At 38.0% G+C, this 24,616-nt stretch overlaps 1 protein-coding gene across 1 annotated transcript in view; it reads right to left on the bottom strand.

Annotated features, from left to right (window-relative positions):
- SMC1 (structural maintenance of chromosomes 1) overlaps window positions 1–24,616 on the bottom strand; it is a 635,181-nt gene that overhangs the window by 142,196 nt on the left and 468,369 nt on the right. The window contains exon 19 of the mRNA XM_090388169.1: window positions 16,672–16,757. Coding sequence (XP_090244295.1) covers window positions 16,672–16,757 — 86 coding nt within the window. The remainder of the gene's footprint in view (window positions 1–16,671; window positions 16,758–24,616) is intronic.

Here is a 24,616-nt window from a genome sequence, read left to right on the forward strand (position 1 = left end):
TAAAAGTATCGGTAAGGGTATCAAATCCACGTGTTACAAGTTGCAGCTCTGCTGAACGAGAAATTTTTTAGACATATTTAGCCGCTTTATTGACCAATTGATACATCAAATTATTTTCTATAAGTAGCTTATAGACCTAGTCAGGATCGTTAGTTTATTCTGAATTGAGACAGCGAGATTTGGAAGTTAATTAATACTTAAGTGTCCATAAATTTATTGTTGGTAAATTGCCGCCATTGTTATATGATACAACATTATATCCCGAACTAGATAATGTTAGTATAGAGTAGTATAGTATATAATATAATATTGTCAATTAATCAGCAAAATCTATTAATTTTATTAAACTTAGCTGTCAATTAAATTGTACTTTTAACTAAAAACATATAACGACTCAGATTACAAACATAACATAATTAATTAATTAATACATAACTTGTAAGGAAGATATATAAACGGAACTTGTAGATAATACTTGATACCAAAAAATATATATACCATTATCACTGTGTTGGGATACAAGTATAGGGTTATAATTTTGTACTGAAATTGAAATTTTATTGAAATTAAATCGAAATCATGACTCAGACCAGAGCAGCAAAGCAAAAGGCTCAAGCTAATGGGAGTGCTGTGGCTCAGAGGAGAACTGAGGGGGGCAGCAGTTGCCCTCTGAAACAGCCTTTAAAATGCACTGCTTGCATGATGTTTGTGGAGCAATCGGGTACGGGACATGATATCGTCGTGGGGGATGTCTTTGTGTGTGCGCGATGCAAGGAGTGTAATGAAATCAGGTGACAACTCAGCGTTGTTATGGGCCTATATGAGAGTTTGACAGACAGGGTGGATGCCCTCGAAGGATCTAAATTGAGGGGCCCATTAAGCTCTCAGCAGCCCACATCAACCCTTGCACTTGGTTATCACGCAACACAGCGGCAAACCCCAAAGCAGAATGCACGGTCCCACAGGAACTAGTAGTTGTTGGTGACTCTATTGTCAGGGAAACGGGAAACATGCTTTGTAAAAAGAATAGGTGGAACAGGACCAGGGTATCTCTGCTAGGGGCAAAGGTTGATGACGTAGAGCAGATATCATCTTTTAAGGGCATAAAAGGTGATATAGTTGTACATGTTGGCACTAATGATATTAAGAGTAGGAGACCGGCAGAATTACTTAACAAGTACAGGTCAATGTTGAAAAAAAGTCGTGAATTAGGGTAGAATTTAAAAGTGTTTGTCATTTGGTTTTTAGGAGCATTAACAACTAAGGCCATATTGCTCCGGGGATAATGCGGTGGTCATTCCCTGACCTTTCCGCATCCTCCGTATTTGGTGGTCACGGGCTCGAACCCTGGTCTGATCAAGAAGCGCGTGCTACGCACTGCTGTTCCTGCCCACCTGGCTATGGAGGCACCTATTTGAAAGTGTCTGCAATTCTGCCCAGACACGATTGGAGAGAGTATATGATGAGAGCCTTGTCGATCAATTCAGCTGCCCTCAGCTGCCCACATCAACCCCAGAGCTTGCACTTAGTTATCACACAACACAAGCGGCAACCCCCAAAGCAAAATATGCTGGTCCCACAGGAACTAGTAGTTGTTGGCGACTCTATTGTCAGGGAAACGGGAAACATGCTTTGTAAAAAGGATAGGTGGAACAGGACCAGGGTATCTTTGCCAGGGACAAAGGTTGATGACGTATAGCAGATATCATCTTTTAAGGGGACAAAAGGTGTGGTTGTACATGTTGGCATGAATGATATTAAGAGTAGGAGAACTGCAGAATTACTTAACAAGTACAGGTCAATTTTGAAAAAAAAAGCCGTGAATTAGGGTAGAATTTGAAAGTGTTTGTCATTTGGTTTTTAGGAGCATTAGCAACTAAGGCCATATTGCTCCGGGGATAATGCGGTGGTCATTCCCTGACCTTTCTGCATCCTCCATATTTGGTGGTCACGGGCTCGAACCCTGGTCTAATCAAGTCTAATCACGCACTGCTGTTCCTGCCCACCTGGCTATGGAGGCACCTATTTGAAAGTGTCTGCACTTCTGCCCAAATACGATAGGAGGGAGTATATGATGAGAGCCTTGTCGATCAATTCGGCCCTGGAAAGATTGTGCAAGGCTCAAGGGGTAGAATTTTTTTCAGCCTGGTCTGTACTTGTTACCAGGAGAGAATGCTTCTACAGGGATGGGATGGGATACACTTAAATAGAAAGGGTGCAAGAATATTTGCTGATGCTATCGAGGCAGTGTTAGATGGGTCAGAAAACGGCTAGCTTGGGGGGATACAAGGCCTAATAGATTAACAGTAGCCACTGGTAGAGGTGAAAGTGATTCTTGCACTGCTTCTATTGCAATGAGCAGAAGCCTGGAAAATAAGATACAGGATATCTTCAGAGATTGCTGGGAGTCATTGCAGTACAAGTAAACACATGGGCTGTGTTAGTTCTGAACCACACAGCGGGTCTGACACTCCCGCAGTGCCTGTACAATGCGTTCTGAAAGGCCCAGATAGTAAGGAATTTATGCGGTAGCCACAGGGGCAGGTGACTCCCTACGATTGGACTCTACCCTATAAATATATTTGTCCAAGACCCTCTGGGGGTACCCACACTTCCTGAGGTCTGCCGTGACTCTGCAAATTTCCATTTCCTTATCCTCCGGTGTACTACAGTGGGTCCCCACCCTATTCAACAATGCCCTGGCCACACTATTCTTATGATGACAAGCCTGTGCCGAGCTGTAATGAACATACTGGCCATGGCACATAGGCTTTCTATAAATCGTTGTCTTAATTCTAGACCCATCTCTGCTAACCAGGACATCCAGAAACGGGAGGGACCCAGCTTGTGTGCAACTTCCGGGACAAAGATTGCACACAGTGGTGTCTCAAGTTAAAGATCCCGTAGCCCAAGACTATACTAGTAGTGTGGTCTATGAGATTAAGTGCCTGGATTGTGAGGAATGTTATGTGGGGGAGACGGGGCGATATTTAAAAGACCGTCTGGGGGAGCACATGACCGCTATTAAGACTGCTAATTATGCGAGGTCTGCTGTGGCAGAGCATTTCTGGGAGAAGCAGCATCGGATTTCCCCTGAAGACGCGGTCATTACGGACCGTGCTCATGGATTTTGGGAACGTAAGTGGCTCGAGAGCTTGAAAATCGGTTCATCCAGTCGTAATACTATTAACAGGGACTGGGGGACACGTTTACACCCCCTGTTTGAGGCGGTTGTCCTCAGATGGGATGACCGGTTCTGTTTGACACGCTCCCAAGCCACTTCTGTTTCCGATGCGCGTGCGTGGGGAATGCCGACCATGTGTCTGATGGACCACGTGCATGAGTGCCATGGGTCTGCTACTTAAGGATGTGCCATTGCAATAATAGTATACTGTTGAAGAAAGAGACAGCAGTCTCCGAAAGCTTCAGGTTTTATCGCTTCGGTATATTTTTAACGTTTTATCGTAGTTTATTTTATCGCAATTTATTGTAATATTTTAGTCTTCCGATAGTGTATCACATTATTTTATTTATTTATTATTATTTTTTTTTTTATGAAAACCCCAAACACGAAAGGTATCAAAACCTATAGTACTAAGTACTGTGCATGGGTTGGAGGAGAAGTATGGGGGGAGGGGGGGATGCCGGAAACTTTGCTCTAGAGACTAAACATGGGTTTCACCACTTCAAGCCTCCAATAAGCAAAGTGGTGGTATTTCGCCAGTTGATGAAAATCATCTACCACCTACAAATATTATTTTTATAGTAAAAATTTTTTATTCCTTGGCTGGTGTTTGTCTTTAATTATTGCAGACTGGAGATGTGCAAATGTGACCCCAATTCATAAAGGAGGATCAAAGGCTGACACAAATAATTATAGACCTGTGAGTTTAACTTCTGTTCCAGGAAAATTAATGGAGGCACTGGTTAAAGAAGCACTGCAGGATCATCTAGACAAGGCTTCAGTTATATCTCGGACACAGCATGGTTTTGTTAAGGGGAAGTCTTACCTGACCAATTTGATTGGATACTATGATACAGTCACAAAAGAACTGGATGCAGGGCAACAAGATTAGTGAATGGAACAAAGGGTTGCTCTTACGAAGAAAGACTTAAGTTTTGCAAATTACAGTGTCTGGAGACTAGGCACTGGCAAGATGATCTGATAGAGGTGTATAAAGCTTTGAATGGTTTGAGCATGCTCAATGCTGATGGGAATCTTCCTCTTGCTCAGAATAATCAAATTCAAATTGAGGAAAGACAGATGTAGGATAGATGTGCAGAAATTTGTCTTTAGCCAGCAGGTGGTTGGTTGGTGGAACAGACTTCCAACCCTTGTTGTGGAAGTTGAAAGCCTAAATAAATTTAAGGCTCAGCTGGACAGGTATTTTGAACGAACAGAGGGGTGAAGTGGAAGGTTTTTTTTATTATTTTTTTTTTTTTTTTGGCTGATGCTGCATAAGCTTGCTTTCTTGCATCATATGCCTCTACTAATGCTAATGCTAAAACAGTCATCCAGAAATGTTTTGACTATGCGAGTGACCAATCCACAAGTTCTAATTGATATCTGGAAAGTTAAAATACCTGATGATAAGGCATTCTGATTTACTGAATTTGTCATTCCATTTGTCTGTATAGTTAATATTATAATAGCTAAATGATAACGAGAAGTGGGTTTTTTTTTTGCTTGTGCCAAAAAAAAAAAACAAAAAAAACCAACATTCTTTCCTTCCTCATTACCAAAAAATGTCTATCAGTTTTCACTCTGAACTTTATGAAACTATCATCAATGACCACTGTGGCAGGCAATTCATTCTAGCACTTCCAGAGTTCTCTTGTTATCTCTTCTGCCAGTGAAAATAAAACTTTCTCATTCATTTGAATGATTCCCTTCAGGGAATCATTAAAATATACCGTTATCAGGTTCCTCCTAATATGACTAGTTGCCAAGTCTTCACTTTTTAAAAGCAGTCATGGACATCAGTCACTAATCAATAACCCCTTTCTAATTAATCTGATCACCCTTCAGAACCCTTTCTAGAAGTTCCATCTTTTTATTTATTTATTATTATTATTATTTTTTTTTTTCATACAGACTTCAGACCTGAACACAATATTTGAAATGCAGTTTTGCTAGCGTCTTATATAAAGGGATGGTGATGATATCCTTTTTCTTACATGCAAAGGATATTATATGCTTTCCTATCTACTTGTTTACACTGTATGGAAAATTTCCTGTCTGACTGAGTCGTTTTCCCTGTTTTTTTTTTTTTTTTTTTCCATCCCTGACCACTTTTAACTCCACCCTCTCAGCTTAACTCCTGAATTTCTGTTCCCTAGCAAAACTTTACATTTATAAGCATTAAACTTCACTTGCCATTTTTCTAAGTCAGCTGGGAGCAAAATGGCCTTGTTCATGTCGTTAATCACTCTTCCTACACTCCCTCATCAATGTCATTAAGGAATATGAGAAACAGAAGTGGCACCAGTACTGATTCCTGGGTGACCCCAATTACTATACTGGTCTGTCCTAAGATATATTCATTTATGGCTACTACCTCTTCTATATCTTAGCCAACTGTTGATACAGTGAAGGACCTTGTCATTGATCCCATTTTTCTGCATATAAAATAGCCTTTCGTGGGGAAACATATTATCAGAAGCTTTACTCTAGTCATGGTAAATAATGCAAAGCTGTTTCTTGTATTCAACTGGTTTATGACATTGTCCTAATAAGTTGGATTGGTCAGGTATGTCTTCCTCTTCACAAACCCATGCTGTGATCCATTAAGGACCATTTCTATCAAGATGACTTGGTGTTGTGTCCTTAATCAGATATGCTAATGATCTCATTAGCATCTCCAGTGAGAACACCTTCGCATGCAGCCTTTTACTTAACAACTGCTTAGCACTGATCCCTTATAGTTCAAATAGCCTCTAAATTGTAAAAATCATTGCAAAGTACTTATTCAACTCATTTGCCACTTCTGATGGGCTCTCTCTGAATTTTCCAATTCAATCAAGTAAGGGACCTATCTGATCATCTCTCTTCACTTTTGTATTCACATACAAAAAAAAGCTCTTTGTCTCCATTTTTAGCTCTCTTTTTGCTAGTGATTTCTTGTATTTAGCTTTCACATGTCTTAACTCTGTCAATGGTTGTATTTCATATACCCTTATAATACTACACACACTACAATCAATATCTGGATGCATACATATCTACAAATAACCTTCATTTACAGAAAAACAAATAACATTACTGAAACCTTTGACCTTTATGACAGTTTCTAGTTTCTCTACCAGTTTTTTTATAAATGTGCCATGATATTTCCTGCCATTAACCTTTCAAAAAAGCAACCAGGTCAAACCAGTTTTTTGGGCAGTCTCTCCTCACATGCACCTAATGATTCAATTCATCCCAGAAATTCTCTATAAGAGTGAGGCAAGGGCTCTAGACTATATATGCCAAATATGCTTTTAGGCTGTTCAAAAGATGTCCAATGTTGTAGCATGTAGTGCAAACATCCAATATGCATTGAAAACCACCACCACTTCTGATTTTTTTTTTTTTTTTTTTTTTTGTAAAAGTTCATAGAATATAACTTTCAATTACTTTGTTTACTGACATCAAGTTTTCAACTGCACAACTCAACATCAGAACTCACTCATGCATTTGACAACAAAGTGGCAATCTTCAAGGCAGAATTTGCTGGTCCTATAGTAGCTAGTTATTCACGGTGGTGCTATTGTCAGGGGAATGGGAAATATATTGTGCAAAAGGGATAGGTGGAATAAAAACAGGGTATGTCTGCCCAGGGCAAAGTTTGAAGACATTGTAGAGCATATATCATCTTTTAAGGGTACAAAGGGTGATATTGCTGTACATGTTGAAGCTAATGACATTAAGACTAGGAGACCTGCAGACTTACTTAACAAGCACAGGGTAATGTTGATAAAAAAAGTCAAGAGTTAGGGTTAAATTTGAAAGTGTCTGCAATTCTGCCCAGACACAATAGGAGGGAGTATATGATAAGAGCCCTGTCCATCAACTTGGCCCTGGACAGATTGTGCAAAGCTCATGGGGCAGAATTTTTCTCAATGCAAAAGGGCTTATTAGCAAGAGAGACTGCATCTACAGGGATGGGATACATTTAAATAGAGAGTGTGCAAGGATATTTGCTGATGCTATCGAGACAGAGTTAGGTGAGTTGGAAAACTGCTAGCTTTTGGGGGGGGGGAGGATTAATAGTATCTGCAGTAAGAGGTAAAAGTGATTCTTACATGGTTTCTACTGGAATATGTAGCATCCTGGAAAACTGTTCTGTGGATTTCAAGAACTGCTGAGAGTCATCATGGAACAAGAAAATACATGGGCTGCATTAGAGTAACTAAGAGTAAGAACAGATTCGCGCATGCATGTACAGCAATGCTAGGAGCATAGTAAATAAAGTTGATGAATTTAAAGTGCTGGTCAGAACACCAAAGTTCATTGATCCCATTTTTCTGTAGTTTATAAAATAGCCTTATTATAAAATAATAAGTTAATATTTTATACCAGCATTTCTCAAACTGTGTTCTACGAAAAATCGTAATTAATAATTAAAAAAATAATAATAAAATAAATAAATGTTGTATATTTGTAGCATACACCACTTTTGTATCATTATAATATTTAACTTAATTTTTTATTTCAGTTATTAAAATACTGGCACAGACTAATAATCAAATAGACCATGGAACACTTTATTTTGGCAGGCTTTGTATAGAGAAGTATATGTAGAGGTAATGATACCTACAAAAAAATAGCAATGCGGTAATCTAGTATGCCATTCATATGCGATTTAGCCTGGAGTACACAGGTTGAAGGAGAGGAGGAAACAAACCAATATCATAACTAAACTCACTTCCTCGTATAAAATTTTTATTGATAACTATTAGTATTTCAAAATATTATTATTAAAATATGTGACCATGGATTTGAGATTGAAAAAAGAAACTTTAAAATGAGAAGCAAAGTACTACTAGAAATGCAACTGTGGTCAATGAAAACAAACACAATACTGTCACACTTCAAAGTGAAAAACAGGAACCAACTAATAAAAGACCAAAAGGAAAGTATAATGACAGTTATTTGAATTTTGGCTTTACACGTGTTGGAAATAAAGTTGCTCCTGATGCACAGTGCGGCGTATGTAATAAAATATTAGCAAACAGTTCTTTGACTCCCGCTAAACTTGTGTTTCGTAAGTGTTCCGTAAATATGTTGTGAGATGAAAAATGTGTTCTGGGACTAAAAAGTTTGGGAAACGCTGTTTTAAACACAAAATCTAAAGTAGTGCATCCAGCTGACACAGTGCAATGTTGAGTCAGTTTGGTGTGACACAAGCACTGGGAAAGCAAAAATGAGGGTAGGAGTGGGTTTTAGGCTTAATGACTCTGATGAATACAATGACAACTGTACAGAGAAATAAATGGGGCCAGTAAATCACAATGTCTTATAATGGGAGATTTTAACTTCCCAAATATTGACTGGAACTTGCGAAATGATCACTCGCACACTAGCAAGACTTTTTTAGATTTATTGGATGATTGAATTCTATAGCAGTATATTCAAGGGGCAACAAGAGGGAGTAATACTCTTGACCTGATTATCAGCAGTGATTATTCATGCATTATGAATCTGCAGATAAAGGGACAACTAGGTGGCAGTGATCATAGCATACTGATGTGGGATTTACTTAAAGATATAACAACCAGCAGGGTAAAGGGAAGGGTTTCTGCTTCAGTAAAGGTGACTATAGTGGTCTCAGACAGCTTTTAAATTCTGCACTGTGGGATCAAGTAATGAAGTTAACAACACCAAAATTTAAATGGGGAGCATTCAAGGAATTAACATTGGAAGCTACTAAGCTTTTTCTGCCACCTAAGAAATGCTAATCAAGGTTTAGGCCTAAATGGATGTCAGATGAACTAATGAGACTCGTGCTGGAAAGTAAAATGCATGGAATGCATATATATCAGGCGACACAGAAGCCTATGATATAAGCTAGTTGGTAATTAAGTCACAAAAGGAGGTTAGGAAAGAGAAGGCATATTACGAGAAATCTCGTCACAAATGATGCAAAGAAAAAAATCAGACTTCTTATGTAAACTCTAGAAGGAAGAGGATAAATCAGACTGATACACTCGATAGTGATGGTTCTACTGTTATGATGATCCAACTAATATAGCTGACAAACTATATTCAGGTAGCTGAGGATATTCACACATGAGGATTTCTGTGGAGAAGTCAAGGCCAGAAGTTTATCGCACTCTCACAGGGAGATAAATGATTTTGTAATAACTGAGAGAAATTGTTGAAGTTAAACAGGAGAAGGGCATCGGGGTGAATGGGAGCTATCCAGTTATATTACAGCAGGCAGCAAAGGAAGTAAGCAAACTCTTAGCCATAATTATGAGAGCATCCTTGGATTCAGCAGCAGTCCCCACAGATTGCAGATGTGCAAATGTATGCCCAATTTGCAAAGGAGGATTAAAGGGTGATATGAGTAATTACAGACCTGTTAGTTTAACTTCTGTTCCAGAGAAAATATTGGAGTAACTGGTTAAAGAAGCACTGCAGGATCATCTAGACAAGACTGCAGTTATAGTTCAGTCACAGCAAAAGTTAGTTAAGGGGAAACCTTGCCTGACCAATTTATTGATACTACAATGTGGTCACAATGGAAAGCAGGATGCAAAAATACTTTTGATATCATATACTTGGATTTCAGGAAAGCTTTTGATACTGTTGCACATGGAAGACTGATGTACAAATTGGAGCAGTAAGTGCATTAGCGGCATGATGCTGCTATGGATAAAGGGATGGTTCAGTTGGAGAAGACAGAGAGTGGTAATTAGTAGACACTGCTCCGCGGACAAGTTATTAGAGGAGTCCCCCAGGGTTCGGTGTTGGGCCCATTGTTGTTTTGTATACAGTAAACCCCCGCTATTCGCGGGGGTTACGTACACGAGAAATGTCGCGAATGCTGAGTTATGGCTCCCATAGTAATAAAGGAGTTCCGTTCCAAAGTATGAAATATATAAGAAAAACTAGTCTAAAATTTTGTCTATGTATGTATTATATGTACCTTCATAATATGACTATGTACATGGACAGTACATAGTGAAATGCAAGTGCCTAAATGACCACTCACTTCAACAGTGTACTTAGAAGGGTTGCTTGTGAGAAAAAGATCAAGCATATTGGCTGTATGGTCAGGAATGTCCAGTATTCTTGTAGGTAAATGAACAATCTGTGCAATTTCAGCCTTGGATCTATTTCAGCGATCAACTTCAACAATGACAGATAAAAGCTTGTTCCAGCAATCAAGCACCCACTGGCCAAAGGCAAACTTCCACACATCTATCCTACAACTGTCTTTCCACAATCTGAATTTATGCCCTCTCAGGTCATTATTCTCAACAAGAGAAAGAATCTCATCCATTCTGAGCATGCTCAAACGATTCAACACCTTATACACCTAAATCAGATCACCTCACAGGTGCCTAGTCTTCTGACACTGTAATTTGCAAAATTTAAGCCTTTCTTTATAAGACAAACCCTTTATTCCATTCACTAATCTTGTTGCCCTCCTCAGTACTTGTTGCAGCAACTCCACATCCTTCTTAATTTGATATCCAGACCTGTATACAATACTCAAGGTGTCACCAGACCATTGCCTTATACAAGGGGATAATCACCTCCTTATCCCTGCTAGAAATTTTCCTGTATATCATTGACAAGACACCACCAGCTACTGTTATAGATTGTCTACAGTGCTCAGAAATTTTCATATCTGCTTGACAATTACCCCCAGGTCCTTTTTGTTCTCTACCACAGTCAGTGTAGTACCACACAGTTGATATGTTACTCTGGGATTACTGATTCCCATATGCAGTACATTACATTTGTCAATGTAAAACTACAGTTGCCACCTCTCAGTCTGTCTGCTCAACTTTTCTAGATCCTGTTGCAGTAGCGTACTGTCATTAGTGTCACGAACAACCCTGCCAAGCTTCGTATCGTCCGCAAACTTAGACATTAAGGCTGATATATCATCATCAATAAATACAGTAAACAACAATGGACCCAACACTGAACCCTGGGTAACTCCACTAATAACATTAGTCCATGAAGAGAAGTGTCCACTGATTACCACTCTGTCTTCTCCCACTCAACTATCCCTTTATCCGAAGCAGCAATTTCCCTCCAATGCCACACGGCTCCAATCTGTGCAACAGTCTTCCATATGCAACAGTATCAAAATTATTCGGTTAAATAAGGTTATGATGAAAATCATGGCGAGATCCAATCTTCCTTACATTTCGAAGGTACGGCTTTAAAACGGTGTTCGCAGGCAGGCCACTAGTTAGTACACAGGACTGAACCTATTGGTAAATCTCTAGGAGGCTTCCGGATCAGCTAGTGTATAATATTGCTATCTCTAGGAGGCTTCCGGATCAGCTAGTGTATAATCTTGCTACCTCTACTCTGCCAGATAGTGATTGGTGGGAGTCCGAGTAGTGTGTATGCAGGTGGCATTGTCGAGGCCACGCTATGTCAAGGATCTGGGCATATTCTTACCACATGTACGCCATATCCAAAGATTTCATAACTTCATACAGCATGTCCCACCCACTTTTTCTTATAATTGAATATACAATGAACTGTCAAACTAATACAGTAAGACTCTCTGCAAAAAGATCTAAACCTCCTAACCACTTCCTAATTAATTTCACAAATATATGTGGGTCTGAATTCTAATCTTAACGATGTCCATTTCCACTTGCAGTCTGCCAAACCTCATGTACTTTTTCTTACAGAATTTCAGTTATCGGTTGATTCAACTACTGCTCATCACAGTTGCCCAAATTATTTGCTGTATGATTCCTTTCATTTCAAAGGTGGTAATTGTGCATATGTCCACTCCGATATTCCCTGTCAGAGAATTGGTAATTTGGAATCTTCTCTGGCTTAAATCTCTCTACCTCACTGTGTCAAATTCATCCATTGTCTTTACCGTTCTCCCAACTCCACTAATCACTTGGAGCTCTTTGACTTCCTCTCTTTTCAACTTGACTTTCTCCAGTCCAACTTTCCTAACAGTGAGGTAATTTTCCTTAGTCACTTTAACAATGATACAAAGGTTGGCAGGGTTGTTAATGACAGTAATGGCAGTGTGCTACTGAAACAGGATCTAGATAATTTTGGCAGATGGGCTAAGAAATGGCAACTGAAGTTTAACCTTGACAAATGCATATGCTTCTGCATATGGGTAGAAGTAACCCCAGAGAAACGTGCCAACTGTGTGGTACTACACTTAAGGTGGTAGAAAATGAAAAAGACCTGGGAGTAATTGTGCAGTCAGATACGAAGTTTTCTGAGCAATGCAGACAGGCTGCCAGGGCAGGTCATGGGGTTTTGTCAATGATATATAGGAATTTTGCTAGCAGGGAAAAGGAGGTGATTATCCCTCTGTATAAGGCAATGGTCAGGCCAAGCCTTGAGTACTGCGTACAGGTCTGGAGGCCTCATTTTAGGAAGGATGTAGATTTACTTGAGCGTGTACAGAGAAGGGCAACAATGAATGGATCCTCTTATCAAGAGAGGCTTAAGTTCTGCAAATTGCAGTGGCTGGAGACTAGGCACCTGCGCGGTGATCTGATTGAGGTGTATAAGGCCTTGAATGGGTTCAGCATGCTGAATTCTGATGGGATCCTTCCACTTGTTGAGATTACGAACCTAAGGGGGCATAAATTCAAATTAAGAAAAGACAGATGTAGAACAGATGTGCGGAAATTTGCCTTTACCCAGAGGGTGGTTAATCACTGGAACAAACTTCCATCTGTTGTTGTGGAAGTTGATAGGTTGAATAAATTTAAGGAGACTCTGGACAGGCATTTGGAGGGAATGGTGTGATTTTTTTTTTTTTTTTTTTTTTGGCTGATGCTGCATAAGCTCATACACTTGCTTTCTTGCATCACATGCCACTACTACAACTACCTGTTAATTTTTGCATATCCAATGCATTTTTCTTCTCTGCCATGAGTCTCATTAATCTATTTGACACACCATTTAGTTTTAAATCTTGAACAATATTTCTTACACAGTATAAAAAGCCCAGTAGCTTCCACGATTAATTCCTTGAATTCTTCCCACATAGAATTTTCTGTCGGGAACATCATCAGTTGGTCCCACCGTACAGAATTTTAAAACTGTCTGATACCATTGTAGTCACCTGTACAGAAGAGAAAACCCTTCTTCCCTTTACCCCTGATGGTAGTTACTTCTTTGAGCAAATACCACATCAGCACACCGTGATCAGTGCCACCTAGTGGTTCCTTTATCTGCAGATTCTTAATGCACAAAGAATCACTATTGATAATCAGATCAAGAGTATTTATCCCTCTAATTGCCTCCCAAACAAGCTGCTGTAGAAAACAATCATCCAATAAATCCCCAAAAACCTTTCCAATGTGAGTGACCAACCCACAAGTTCCAGTCAATATCTGGGAAATTAAAATCCTCCATTATAAGACAATCTGATTTACAGGCCCACTCTATTTTTCTGTACAGTTTTTCATTATACTCATCGAGTCATTAGGCCTATAACACACTCCTACTCTCAATTTTGCTTTGCCAGTGTTTATGTCACACCAAACTGACTCAACACCGCACTGTCCACTCATAAAAACTGACTGCACTTCCTTGGATTTTATGTGTTTCTTAACTAATAGCATAATCCCTCCTCCCTTCCTTTCATCTCTGTGTTTTCTGTACACATTGTACTCCCCATATTCCATTTCTGCATTCCGTATATCTATGTGGCACAAAGTCTCTGATATCCCAACGATATCTGCTTTTGATTATTTGACCATCACCTCAAATTTATTAACCAAATTCCTAGCACTGGTGTACACACAAGTATACATGCACCTATTTGTATTCTTAGCTACCCTAACTTATACACAGCCGATGTATTTACATGTTCTGCAATGATTCCCAGAAGTCGCTGAAATCCTGTGCACCTTGTTTTTCAGGCTGCTGCTCATTTGAATAGAAGCAGTTCAAGAATCACTTTAACCTCTGCCAGCAACTACTGTTAATCTATTAGTCCGTGTATCCCCCCCCAAGCTAGCAGTTTTTCGACCCACCTAACACTGCCTCAATAGTATCGGCAAATATTCTTGTACCCTTTCTATTTAAGTGTATCCTATCCCTGTAGAAGCAGGCTCTCTTGTTAACAAGCACAGACGATGCTGAAAAAATTCTACTCCAATGAGCTTTGCACAATATCTCCAGGTCCGAACTGATTGACAAGGCTCTCATCATACACTCCCTCCTATCGATATCTGGGTAGAATTGCAGGCATTTTCAAATTCATCACTAACTCACGGCATTTTTTTCAACATTGATCTGTACTTGTTAAGTAATTCTGTCGTTCTCCTACTCTTAACATCATTAGTGCCAACATGTACAACAATATTACCTTTTGCACCCTTAAAATATGATATCTGCTCCACAAAGTCATTTGCCCCTGGAAGACATACTCTTGTCCCGTTCCACGCATCCTTTTGCACAATATATTTCATGTTTCCCTGACAACAACTAGTTCCTGTGGGAACAGCGCAGTCTGCCTTGGGGATTGCCACTGTGTTGACTGATGTTCAAGTTCAACTTTTCAACACATAGAAAAAAACAATTGAAATTTTCGAGTTACAAGATTCGTCGAGCACACTAGAAAAGTTGCTAGAGATTTTAAAAAATGCTTATGCATTTTTTAAAATCTCTAGCAACTTTTCTAGTGTTTAAAATCCCCCCATTAAATTTCTAAAGAAAAGAGTAGACTGTCTTGGAATCACAGAACTCTTGACGCATTTTTGAAAAAGGAAATGACTCCTTGTACTTCCAACAAACCGAGTGCCAAGCCAACAATCAGTGAAGAACCATCAACAATAAGTGCATTTAGCCAATGATGATGAAGAATAAACATTCTTTAACATTTGTATGATATAATAATTCCTATATTATTATTACGATTTGCTTGATTTTAAAGGCTATGTTTTCATTTCTTTGGATAAATAAATCATTGTTTAAGCATAAACTATTGTTTTTTTGACCATAATTTAACATTACAATGGTCAAATATCATTGTCGAGAATGCAACCCCTGTTTTTAACATTACATCTATGAGAAAAAATTCTAGCTTTACCAGCTCGCGCTAGGAGCAAATTACCTCATAAAGTTGGGAACTACCTGTACTTTACATTTGTTGGTGTTAAGCTCAATTACCATCATAGAGTTCATCTTAATTTATCTTGGTCTTCTGGATATCTCTGATAACTTTCATTAACCACCTTTGTATTTTATCCGACTCAGATAGCAGACTTCATATGCTACAAAAAGTATTGTTGATAAATATTAACATCAAGGGACCCAACATATAACATTAGTCCATGAAGAGCAGTATGCATTAATAAGTACTCTCTGTCTCCTACCACTCATTCATCCATAGTAGGAACTTGTCCCAAAGGCCAACCTACTCCAATTTCTACAGAGTTATACAATGTCAAAATTATTTTTTGCATCCAGTTCCTTTTGAGTACTTTACAGTAACTAATCAGATTGGCAAGGCAAGATTTTCCTATAACAAATCCTTGCTGTGATTCTCATATAACTGTATCCTCAAGATGATACTGCCTTACTTCTTTAACTATATGGAAGACAGCCAATCAGTGAGAATTCTTTTTTTAACTGAAAAGACTGCTTACTGCTAAATAGGTTGTATATGATGATATAAACTGAAATTACTGATAAGAAAGCCAAATGTAAGAAACTGTACATTAAGTTTTGCTGGCCCCAGTCAAATGAGCAAACAAATGAGAGTTGTGAAAGCAAATTTTGAGAATAAATTCCACACACACTAGCACCAATATCATTTCACCTTAAGTAAAATATTCAAGAAATTAGGATTAGTTCAGAACATGGAATGGAACATTTGTCATGTGGAATATATATTTAACTCATGGACAGCAATAAGCAACATCTATGTGCAATAATGTGAAATTTAATAAATATGAAATATAAAAGACTACCCTGTATATTTCATTGATATTTCAGAATGCATCAAAAATATACATGTGATTAAAAAATTAGAAAATTTGCCATGAATGTAAAAAATTAGAAAATTTGCCATGAATGTAAAAAATTAGAAAATTTGCCATGAATGTAAAAATTAAAATTTAAGTTGGTGGCAATTTTAAATTATAAAAATACCACGATTATCACTACAGAATGGTTCGAATCTTTAGAATTAGGTTATGCTGTAATTCGATTTGTTTGTTATTTGGTTTTTAGGAGCATTAGCAACTAAGGCCATATTGCTCCAGGGATGTGGAGTGGTCATTCCCCGACCTTTCCACATCCTCCATATTTGGTGGTCACGGGTCTGTAAGTCGGTGTAGGGAATAATAAAAAGAGAATAACAGAATTGTCAGAATAATAATGAAGTAAATGAAGGATCACATGGAATTGCTGAGTTAATCAGTACAGTTAAGGAGAGAATAATGAAATGAAAATTGATTGTCATCATAATTAATTTTACATCCTGATTTTAAAAATGTTACCTGCATTTGTGTAGTTTCAGCCTTTTTTAATTTTTCCAATTCCTTTTCATCTTCTTCTACTGTTTTGGTCCATTTTTTCACATTTTCTGAAACAGAATTTAATGATTAAGTCGTTGCTTTCCTCTCCCCCTTCTTTTTTTTTTTCTCATAAGGTTCTATTTAGATTAGTGGTAACTAAAACAAAAAGCCACTATTCAGGGCAGCCAACCACAAAGCGATATAACTAATTTACATCGAATGGGAACAAGCTGCAATAGTAGTTACAAAAATTTACTGACTCAGAAAAAAGGATGATATACCTTATGCATAGTTAAGCAAAACAGTGAATATTTATTCACAGCAATATACACAATTACTACAATTAGGATGAAATTAAGAAAAAGCTACATACATACATAATAACTGCTAGCTTGGGCAGAGATACACGGACTAATAGATTAACAGTAGCTGGCAGAAGTAAAAGTGATTCTTACACTACTTCTATTGAAATGAAATTGAGCAGCAGCCTGGAAAGCAAGGCAATGGGAATTTCCAGGACTGCTGGGAGTCATAGTGGAACAAGTAAATATATGGGCTACGTTAGGGAAATTAAGAGTAGAAACAGGCGCACGTATGTACACCAATGCTAGTAGTATAGTTAATAAATTCTATGAGATTGAAATGCTAGTCAAGACATCAAAGGCAGATATTGTTGGGATATCAGAGACATGGTGACACACAGACATAAGAAGTGCAGAACTGGAATTTGGGGAGTACAATGTGTACAGAAAGGAAATAAAGGAATCGCATCCAATTGATGTTGGTGGATAATGCAATGTTGAGTCTGTTTGGTGTGACAAGCATTGGGAGATCAAAATCGAGAGTAGGAGTGTGCTATAGGCCTAATGAATCTGATGAGTATAATGAGCAATTGTGCAGAGAAATAGAGTGGGCCAGTAAATTAGTGTCTTATAATGGGGGATTTTAATTTCCCGGATATTGACTGGAATTTGTAGGTTGGTCAATCACACACTAGCAAGGCTTTTTGTGGATTTATTGGATGATTTTTTTCTACAGCAGCATGTTCGGAAAGCAACTAGAGGAAATAATACTCTTCATCTGATTATCAGTCATGATTCTTCATGCATCAAGAATCTGCAGATAAAGGAACCACTAGGTGGCAGTGATCCCAGTGGGCTGAAGTGGGATATACTCAAAGCGGTAACCACCATCAGGGGTAAAGGGAAGGGTTTGTGCTTTCGTAAAGGTGACTACGGTGGCCTGAGATAGTATTTAAATTCTATATGGTGGTACCAACTGATAATGTTACCAACAGCAAATTCAAAATGGGAAGCATTCAAAGAATTAATCTTGGAAGCTGCTATGCTTTTCATACCAACAAAGAAATATTGTTCAAGATTTAGGGCAAAATGGAGGTCAGATGAACTAATTAGACGTGACAGAGAAGAAAAATGCACAGGATACATATAAATTAACATGTGACACAGAAGCCTACGATAGATATAAGCTGGTCTGTAACCAAGTTACAAAGGAGGTTAGGCAGGCGATGGCAGATTATGAGAAATCTTTGGCAAAGAATGCAAAAAAAAAACCAGCAATGAGTTCTTTACTTATGTAAACTGTAGAAGGAAGGGGATGAATCAGATTTGCCCACTTTGTATCGATGGTTCAACTGTTGATGATCTTGCTCAGGTAGCTAACAAACTACATGAATATTTTGCATCGACATTCACACATGAGGAGTTATTCAGGGAGACGAATGCCAGAGGTGTATACAACTCTGGCAGTAAGCTACATAATCTTGTAATAACTGAGAGTAAAGTGGAGGAGAAATTATTGAAGATAAACACAAGAAAGGCACCTGGGGAGGATGGAATCTATCCAGTTATATTAAAGGAGGTGGCAAAGGAAGGAAGCAAACCCTTAGCCATAATTATGAGAGCTTCCCTGGACTCAGGGGAGGTACCCAAGGAGTGGAGAAGTGCAAATGTGACCCCAATCCACAAAGGAGGATCAAAGGGAGACACAGGTAATTACAAACCAGTTAGTTTAACTTCTGTTCCAGGGAAATTAATGGAGGCACTGGTTAAAGAAGCATTGCAGGATCATCTAGACAAAACTTCAGTTATAGCTTGGACACAGCATGGGTTTGTTAAGGGGAAGACTAATTTGATTGGATACTATGATGTACTCACAAAGGAACTGGATGCAAAGAATAATTTTTTGACATTATATATTTGAATCTTAAAAAAGCCTTTGATACTGTTGCACATGGAAGACTGCTGCACAAATTGGAGCAGTGTGGCATTGGAGGCAAATTGCTGCTATGGATAAAGGTATGGTTGAGTGGGAGAAGACAGAGAGTGGTAATCAATGGACACTGCCCTTCGTGGACTAATGTTATTAGTGGAGTTCTTCAGGGTTCAGTGTTGGGTCCATTATTGTTTTCTGTATTTATAAATGATATTGATGATGATATATCAGGCTTAATGTCCAAGTTTGCAGACAATACAAAAGTTGGCAGGGTTGTTAATGACACTAATGATAGTACACTGCTGCAACAGGATCTAGAAAAGTTGAGCAGATGGGCTGAGAGGTGGCAAATGAAGTTTAACATTGACAAATGTAAAGTACTACATATGGGAAGCATTAATCCCAGACTAACGTATTAACTCTGTGGTACCACACCGACACCGCTCCTTTTCATTCTCTACCGACAGTGGTAGAGAATAAAAAGGACCTGGGGGTAATCGTGTAGGCAGATATGAAGTTTTCTGAGCAATGCAGACGGTCTTGCAAGAGTAGCTCATGGTGTCTTGTCAATGATACGCAGGAATTTTTCTAGCAGGGATAAGGAGGTGATTATCCCCTTGTATAAGGCAATGGTCAGATCACACCTTGTGTACTGTATACAGGTCTGGAGGCCTCATTTTAAGAAGGATGTAGAGCTGCTGGAAGAACGAGTACAGAGAAGGGCAACACGATTAGTGAATGAAACAAAGGGTTGCTCTTAAGAAGAAAGGCTTAAGTTTTGCAAACTACAGTATCTGGAGAACAGGCACCTGTGAGGTAATCTGATTGAGGTGTATAAAGCCTTGAATGGTTTGAGCATGCTCAATGCTGATGGGATTCTTCCTCTTCCTCAGAATAATCGCCTGAGAGGGCATAAATTCAAATTGAGGAAAGATTGTTGTAGGATAGATGTGTGGAAGTTTGACCTTTAGCCAGCGGGTGGTTGATTGCTGGAATAAACTTCTATCTGTCGTTGTAGAAGTTGATAGCTTAAATAGATTCAAGGCAGAACTTGAGAAACATCTGGAGCGAGTGGATGGATGAAATAAGGGTTTTTTGTTTTTTTTGGCTGATGCTATATAAGTTTGCTTTCTTGCATCATGTGCTAATAATACACATGCTTTCCAAAACATGGCTGATTTGATAATTAACATACGAGGGGGTAGAAAAGTTCGTACCATGACCCAGATAAAAAATCAGTAGGAAGATGCCATTTTTAATATAAGTTGTCTACATATTCAATAACTAACATGTGAAATTTCATTCCCGTAAGTGATCGTACACCAGAGGTGAAGCCCAGAATCTGAGGAAGGACGCTTTGGTTAACAAAGTGGAGTATTGAGCAGTGATCAAGTTTCTGCATTTGCAGAGCAAGGAAGCTCAGGAAATTTACGAAGAAATGAAAGCTGTGTATGGGCAGAATTGTCCATCCTATGACACTATAAAAAGTGGAAATGGGAGTTCCAATGCAGTCATACAAGTGTCTTTGATGAGCCAAGAGAAGGAAGGCCATCAACATCTACAGACAGTGAGACAGTTGCAAAGGTTGAGCAGGTGGTGCTGAGTGACAGACATGTGACAATTCATTTCATCGCAAATGCAGTAGGAATTAGTTATTGTTCTGCCCATACCATTTTACATGACCACATGTCTAAGGTCCATGCAAGATGGGTTTCAAGACTGCTGATGCCTTTACAGAAGCAATGTGAAATGAAATGTTCTCGCCAACTTTTAGATTTGTGCTATTGCAGTACCCACCCTATTCTCCTGACCTAGCACCATCAGACTTCTTGTTTTGAGAAATGAAGAAGCTATTGTGTAGACACTGCTTTGATTCATCTCAGGAAGTCATCGATGAAGTGGAATCGTGATTTCAGGCAAAAAGTGCAGACATCAAGGCATTAAACAACTGAACCATATATGGGAGAAATGTGTTACTATACATGGAAAGTACATAGAAAAGGATTAGAGTTCCTATGCAGTTTCACCTTTCTATGGCTATTATTTCTAGGTAAGGGTATGAACTTTTTGATACCCCCTCGTAACTAATCTGTTGAATTAGTGCAAAGAAAGATAAATTAGATGAGAAGCATTAATTCAGGTAAATTAGATGAGAAGCATTAATAACTTAGCATATAATTTGGCAAATGTAGCAAAATCGAGAATTATTCTTCTTTAAGAATATTTATTCCTAACACAAGTGTGTAATTTTAAAACATAGTGGTCTTGTGGAATGTTCTGGGATAACCACATTTAAAATTGGGTACGTGGGGATGCTATTCTAGAAAGCAGAAGAAAAAGATAATTATATGGAGAATGAATTTTTAAATATACCAAAAAAATTCTACAAATAAAGGAGAGATCTATTTTCAAAAACCAGAATATCCTAATCATTTTGGAATAATATATTCAGTTTGTTTACAAAAAAAAATTTTTTTTAAAAATAAATATCACACACAGTAAACAATATTTATATGGGTTCTTAATTCTAATTCATTTCATTTTAATTAAATTATAACTATCAAAAATTTTCATCGCACACACTCTACTTGTAATTTTGAAATACAAATCTAAATATGCATCAAAAGGAGAATCAGTAAATGCACAATTAAATAATATGTTACGGCAAACTGTTGGCTTTAGCAGGCTAGAAATGTGGGTAGGAGGATACAGCAGTGTATCAACATGAGAAAAGAAAGATAAAAAAGATCTTAAATATTTAACTTAAAAAAAAAAAAATTTCTACTCCAAAGCACAGTAATAACAGTTGATAAAAGTATGGTGATGTGACAGAAGCATCAGTTATTTGTACAAACATTTTGTGTATACTGCCATTATACACAGCTGATGTGTTGGGAAAAGGATGATACAGGGTTATTCACTGTGAATGACCACTAGAAAAAAGGATACTAATCACTGAGAGAAAAGTGACACAATCTCACTTATAAAGTAAAATTATTGTGCAAAGTTTTTACAATGATTTATGTTTTTACCATCTCACCATAATATATTTATTGAACAATGGCAACATTTCTGGATTCTGTTATGAATCCAGTTAATAGCTTCAGGCATAACGTGGACAGAGTGATGAGCAGCCACAGACTGAAAATATGAAGATTTTGTGTTACCTAATGAAAATATCGATGAAATTGTCTGGAAACATGTCTCCAAGTCAAAAAGCATGAACTAAGAGGGCATCTTTTTTGATAATAATCCAGATATTTTCATTTTCTTCAATATCATTATTACTGGCAAGGAATTTTTATAACCAGTTTTCTTTTCTATTATTTCAGGTAAAGAATTTGTTTCCTTGCAAAATGTCAGAAATAAAATGTTTGCAATCAATTCTGCTGCATCAATTTCGAAAATTATTCTTAAAATTTTACATCACATAACAATTTCTACATACAGGAACTCCCCGACTTATGTAATACTCGACTTTACGTAAGTTTTTGCCAGCCAGTGGAAACTTAAAAAACATTTGTGGAAGTGTATTTTGCATCCGGTAAGAATAAATGGAGGTATCGTGAAAATATCATAAAGTGAACCCAATAACACTTCTTTTTTTTTTTTTTTTTTTTTTTTTTGTAATTTGTTACAAGTCCTTGGAAGTTGAAAATTTTGCTATATTACTAAATTTATCTCTCTAAAAGGTCATATTTATAATGTAAATTGCACTACCCTTTCATCGTTATCATATGTTCACGTTATAAGAATCAATTTTGAATGCCTTTGTGATATTTTTCTAAAGCACATTTCTGGATGTCATGACCAAAAAAACAATAAAAACAATTTGTACTTTCTGGTTTATTGGGCTTTTCTGTTAGTGCATCTAATTATAAATGGGTAGTAAACTCGACCTTATTGCATTTGCGATAATCCCGATAACTGGAATTCTGTGGGTTTTTGTGTTAGGTATTATGGTGAAATGTGTTCCCCTTCACCAAAATCGTATCATATAAAAAACAAATTTTCAGAAACGTCTCTTCATTCCTATTTACTTATTACAATGGAAAGTGCAAGTGCTGGCAGTGCCAGGAAACAAAACAAAATTGATTTAGAAATGAAGATGAAAATGATATTAAAATGAAGTACGAAGCAGGACAAAGTCTGTCATCTATTGCAAGGGAATAAGGACTCACTGCTTCCACAGTGAATACTATTTTAAAGGAGAGTGCATGTATAAAAGAACATGTCAGAGGATCAATGCACTTAAGATCAACAGTGATAACAAAACAGTGTTCAGGTGCTATATCGAAGATGGAACAGCTGTTAATAATATGGATGGAAAATTAGATTCAGAAGCGAGTGCCCCTGAGCAAAAGCAACAAGTATTTATGAAGATATTAAGGATAAGTATGGCGAATGCCAAACCAAGTTTGTGGCAAGAAACGGGTGGTTTAATAGGTTCAAGCATCGCGCTGGTTTCCAAAACATTAAAGCATGCAGCGAAGTCTGCCAGTGCCGGTTCTGCAGCTGCAGAGAAATTTTGTGATGTGTTGGAAAAAATTATTGATGAAGGCGGGTAATTCAATGCAGTAAATTTTTAACATTGACGAGACTGCTCTGTATTGGAAAAAATTGCTGGATCAAACAAACACTGCCAAAAGAAAAATACAATGGCAAGTTCAAGGCATCAAAAGATAAGGCCACGCTCTTGCTTGGGGCTAATGGAGCAGGAATTACAAGTTAAAACTACTGTTTGTGTACCATCCTGGAAATCTTTGTGCATTTAAAGGTAACAATAAAGCCACGCTACCCATGCATTTTTGATCAAAACAGAGATCATGGATAACAACATCTCTCTCTCTCTCTCTCTCTCTGTCTCTCAGGATTGGTTTAAATGCTGCTTCATTCAAACCAGAGAGCATGGATAACAATCTCTCTCTCTCTCTCTCTCTCTCTCTCTCTCTCTCTCTCTCTCTCTCTCTCTCTGAGGATTGGTTTAAATGCTGCTTCATTCCTGAGGTTGAAAAATATTGTAAAGACAGCAACGTTCCTTTCAAGATTTTCTTCTATTAGATAATGCTCCTGACATCCTATGCATCTAAATGATTTCAATACGAACATGAGAGTCATATTTCTACCATAAACACGACGTCAGTCATCTAACCTACTGATCAGGGTGTTATTTTGAATTTGACGAAGCTCGAAATGAACCAAATGAGGAGCCGAGATGTTTCATCACCAGACAGAAATGGTAATGGCAAGGTCTGAGAAGGTGGATCCTGACAGCGAACGAGTCTTAAAAGTTAACAGAGGCGTGAATGATATGCTTGCTTGCTACAAAGAAATCTACAATGAAAAGAAAAAAGCCACCCTCCAGTCATCCATTAATATGTTCTTTTGTAAGTTCCAGCGGCCGACCCCTTCTAAATCTCCCCAGCCCTCAAGCTCCGCAGCCACCCATTAATGTGTTCTTTCATAAGGTCCAGCGGCCGACCCCTTCTAAATCTCCCAAGCCCTCAACGGTGAGGGCTGTGGAGATTTGGAAGCGCTGTATTTATCAGTTGAAGACATCAATTCTGGCAAAGGTGCTTGTGAGGTAAAACTTACTGACGTTATGCATGTCTCCTCTCTTTTTTTTATAATTTTATAAATTTGAAATTATTTTTAAATTGCACGCTTTATTGTAATTTTTCCTGCGCATGAG

This window comes from Mastigoproctus giganteus, chromosome 13 (assembly GCF_048544385.1).
Source record: "Mastigoproctus giganteus isolate SK-2022 chromosome 13, ASM4854438v1, whole genome shotgun sequence".
In the NCBI taxonomy this organism is placed as follows: Eukaryota; Metazoa; Arthropoda; class Arachnida; order Uropygi; family Thelyphonidae; genus Mastigoproctus; species Mastigoproctus giganteus.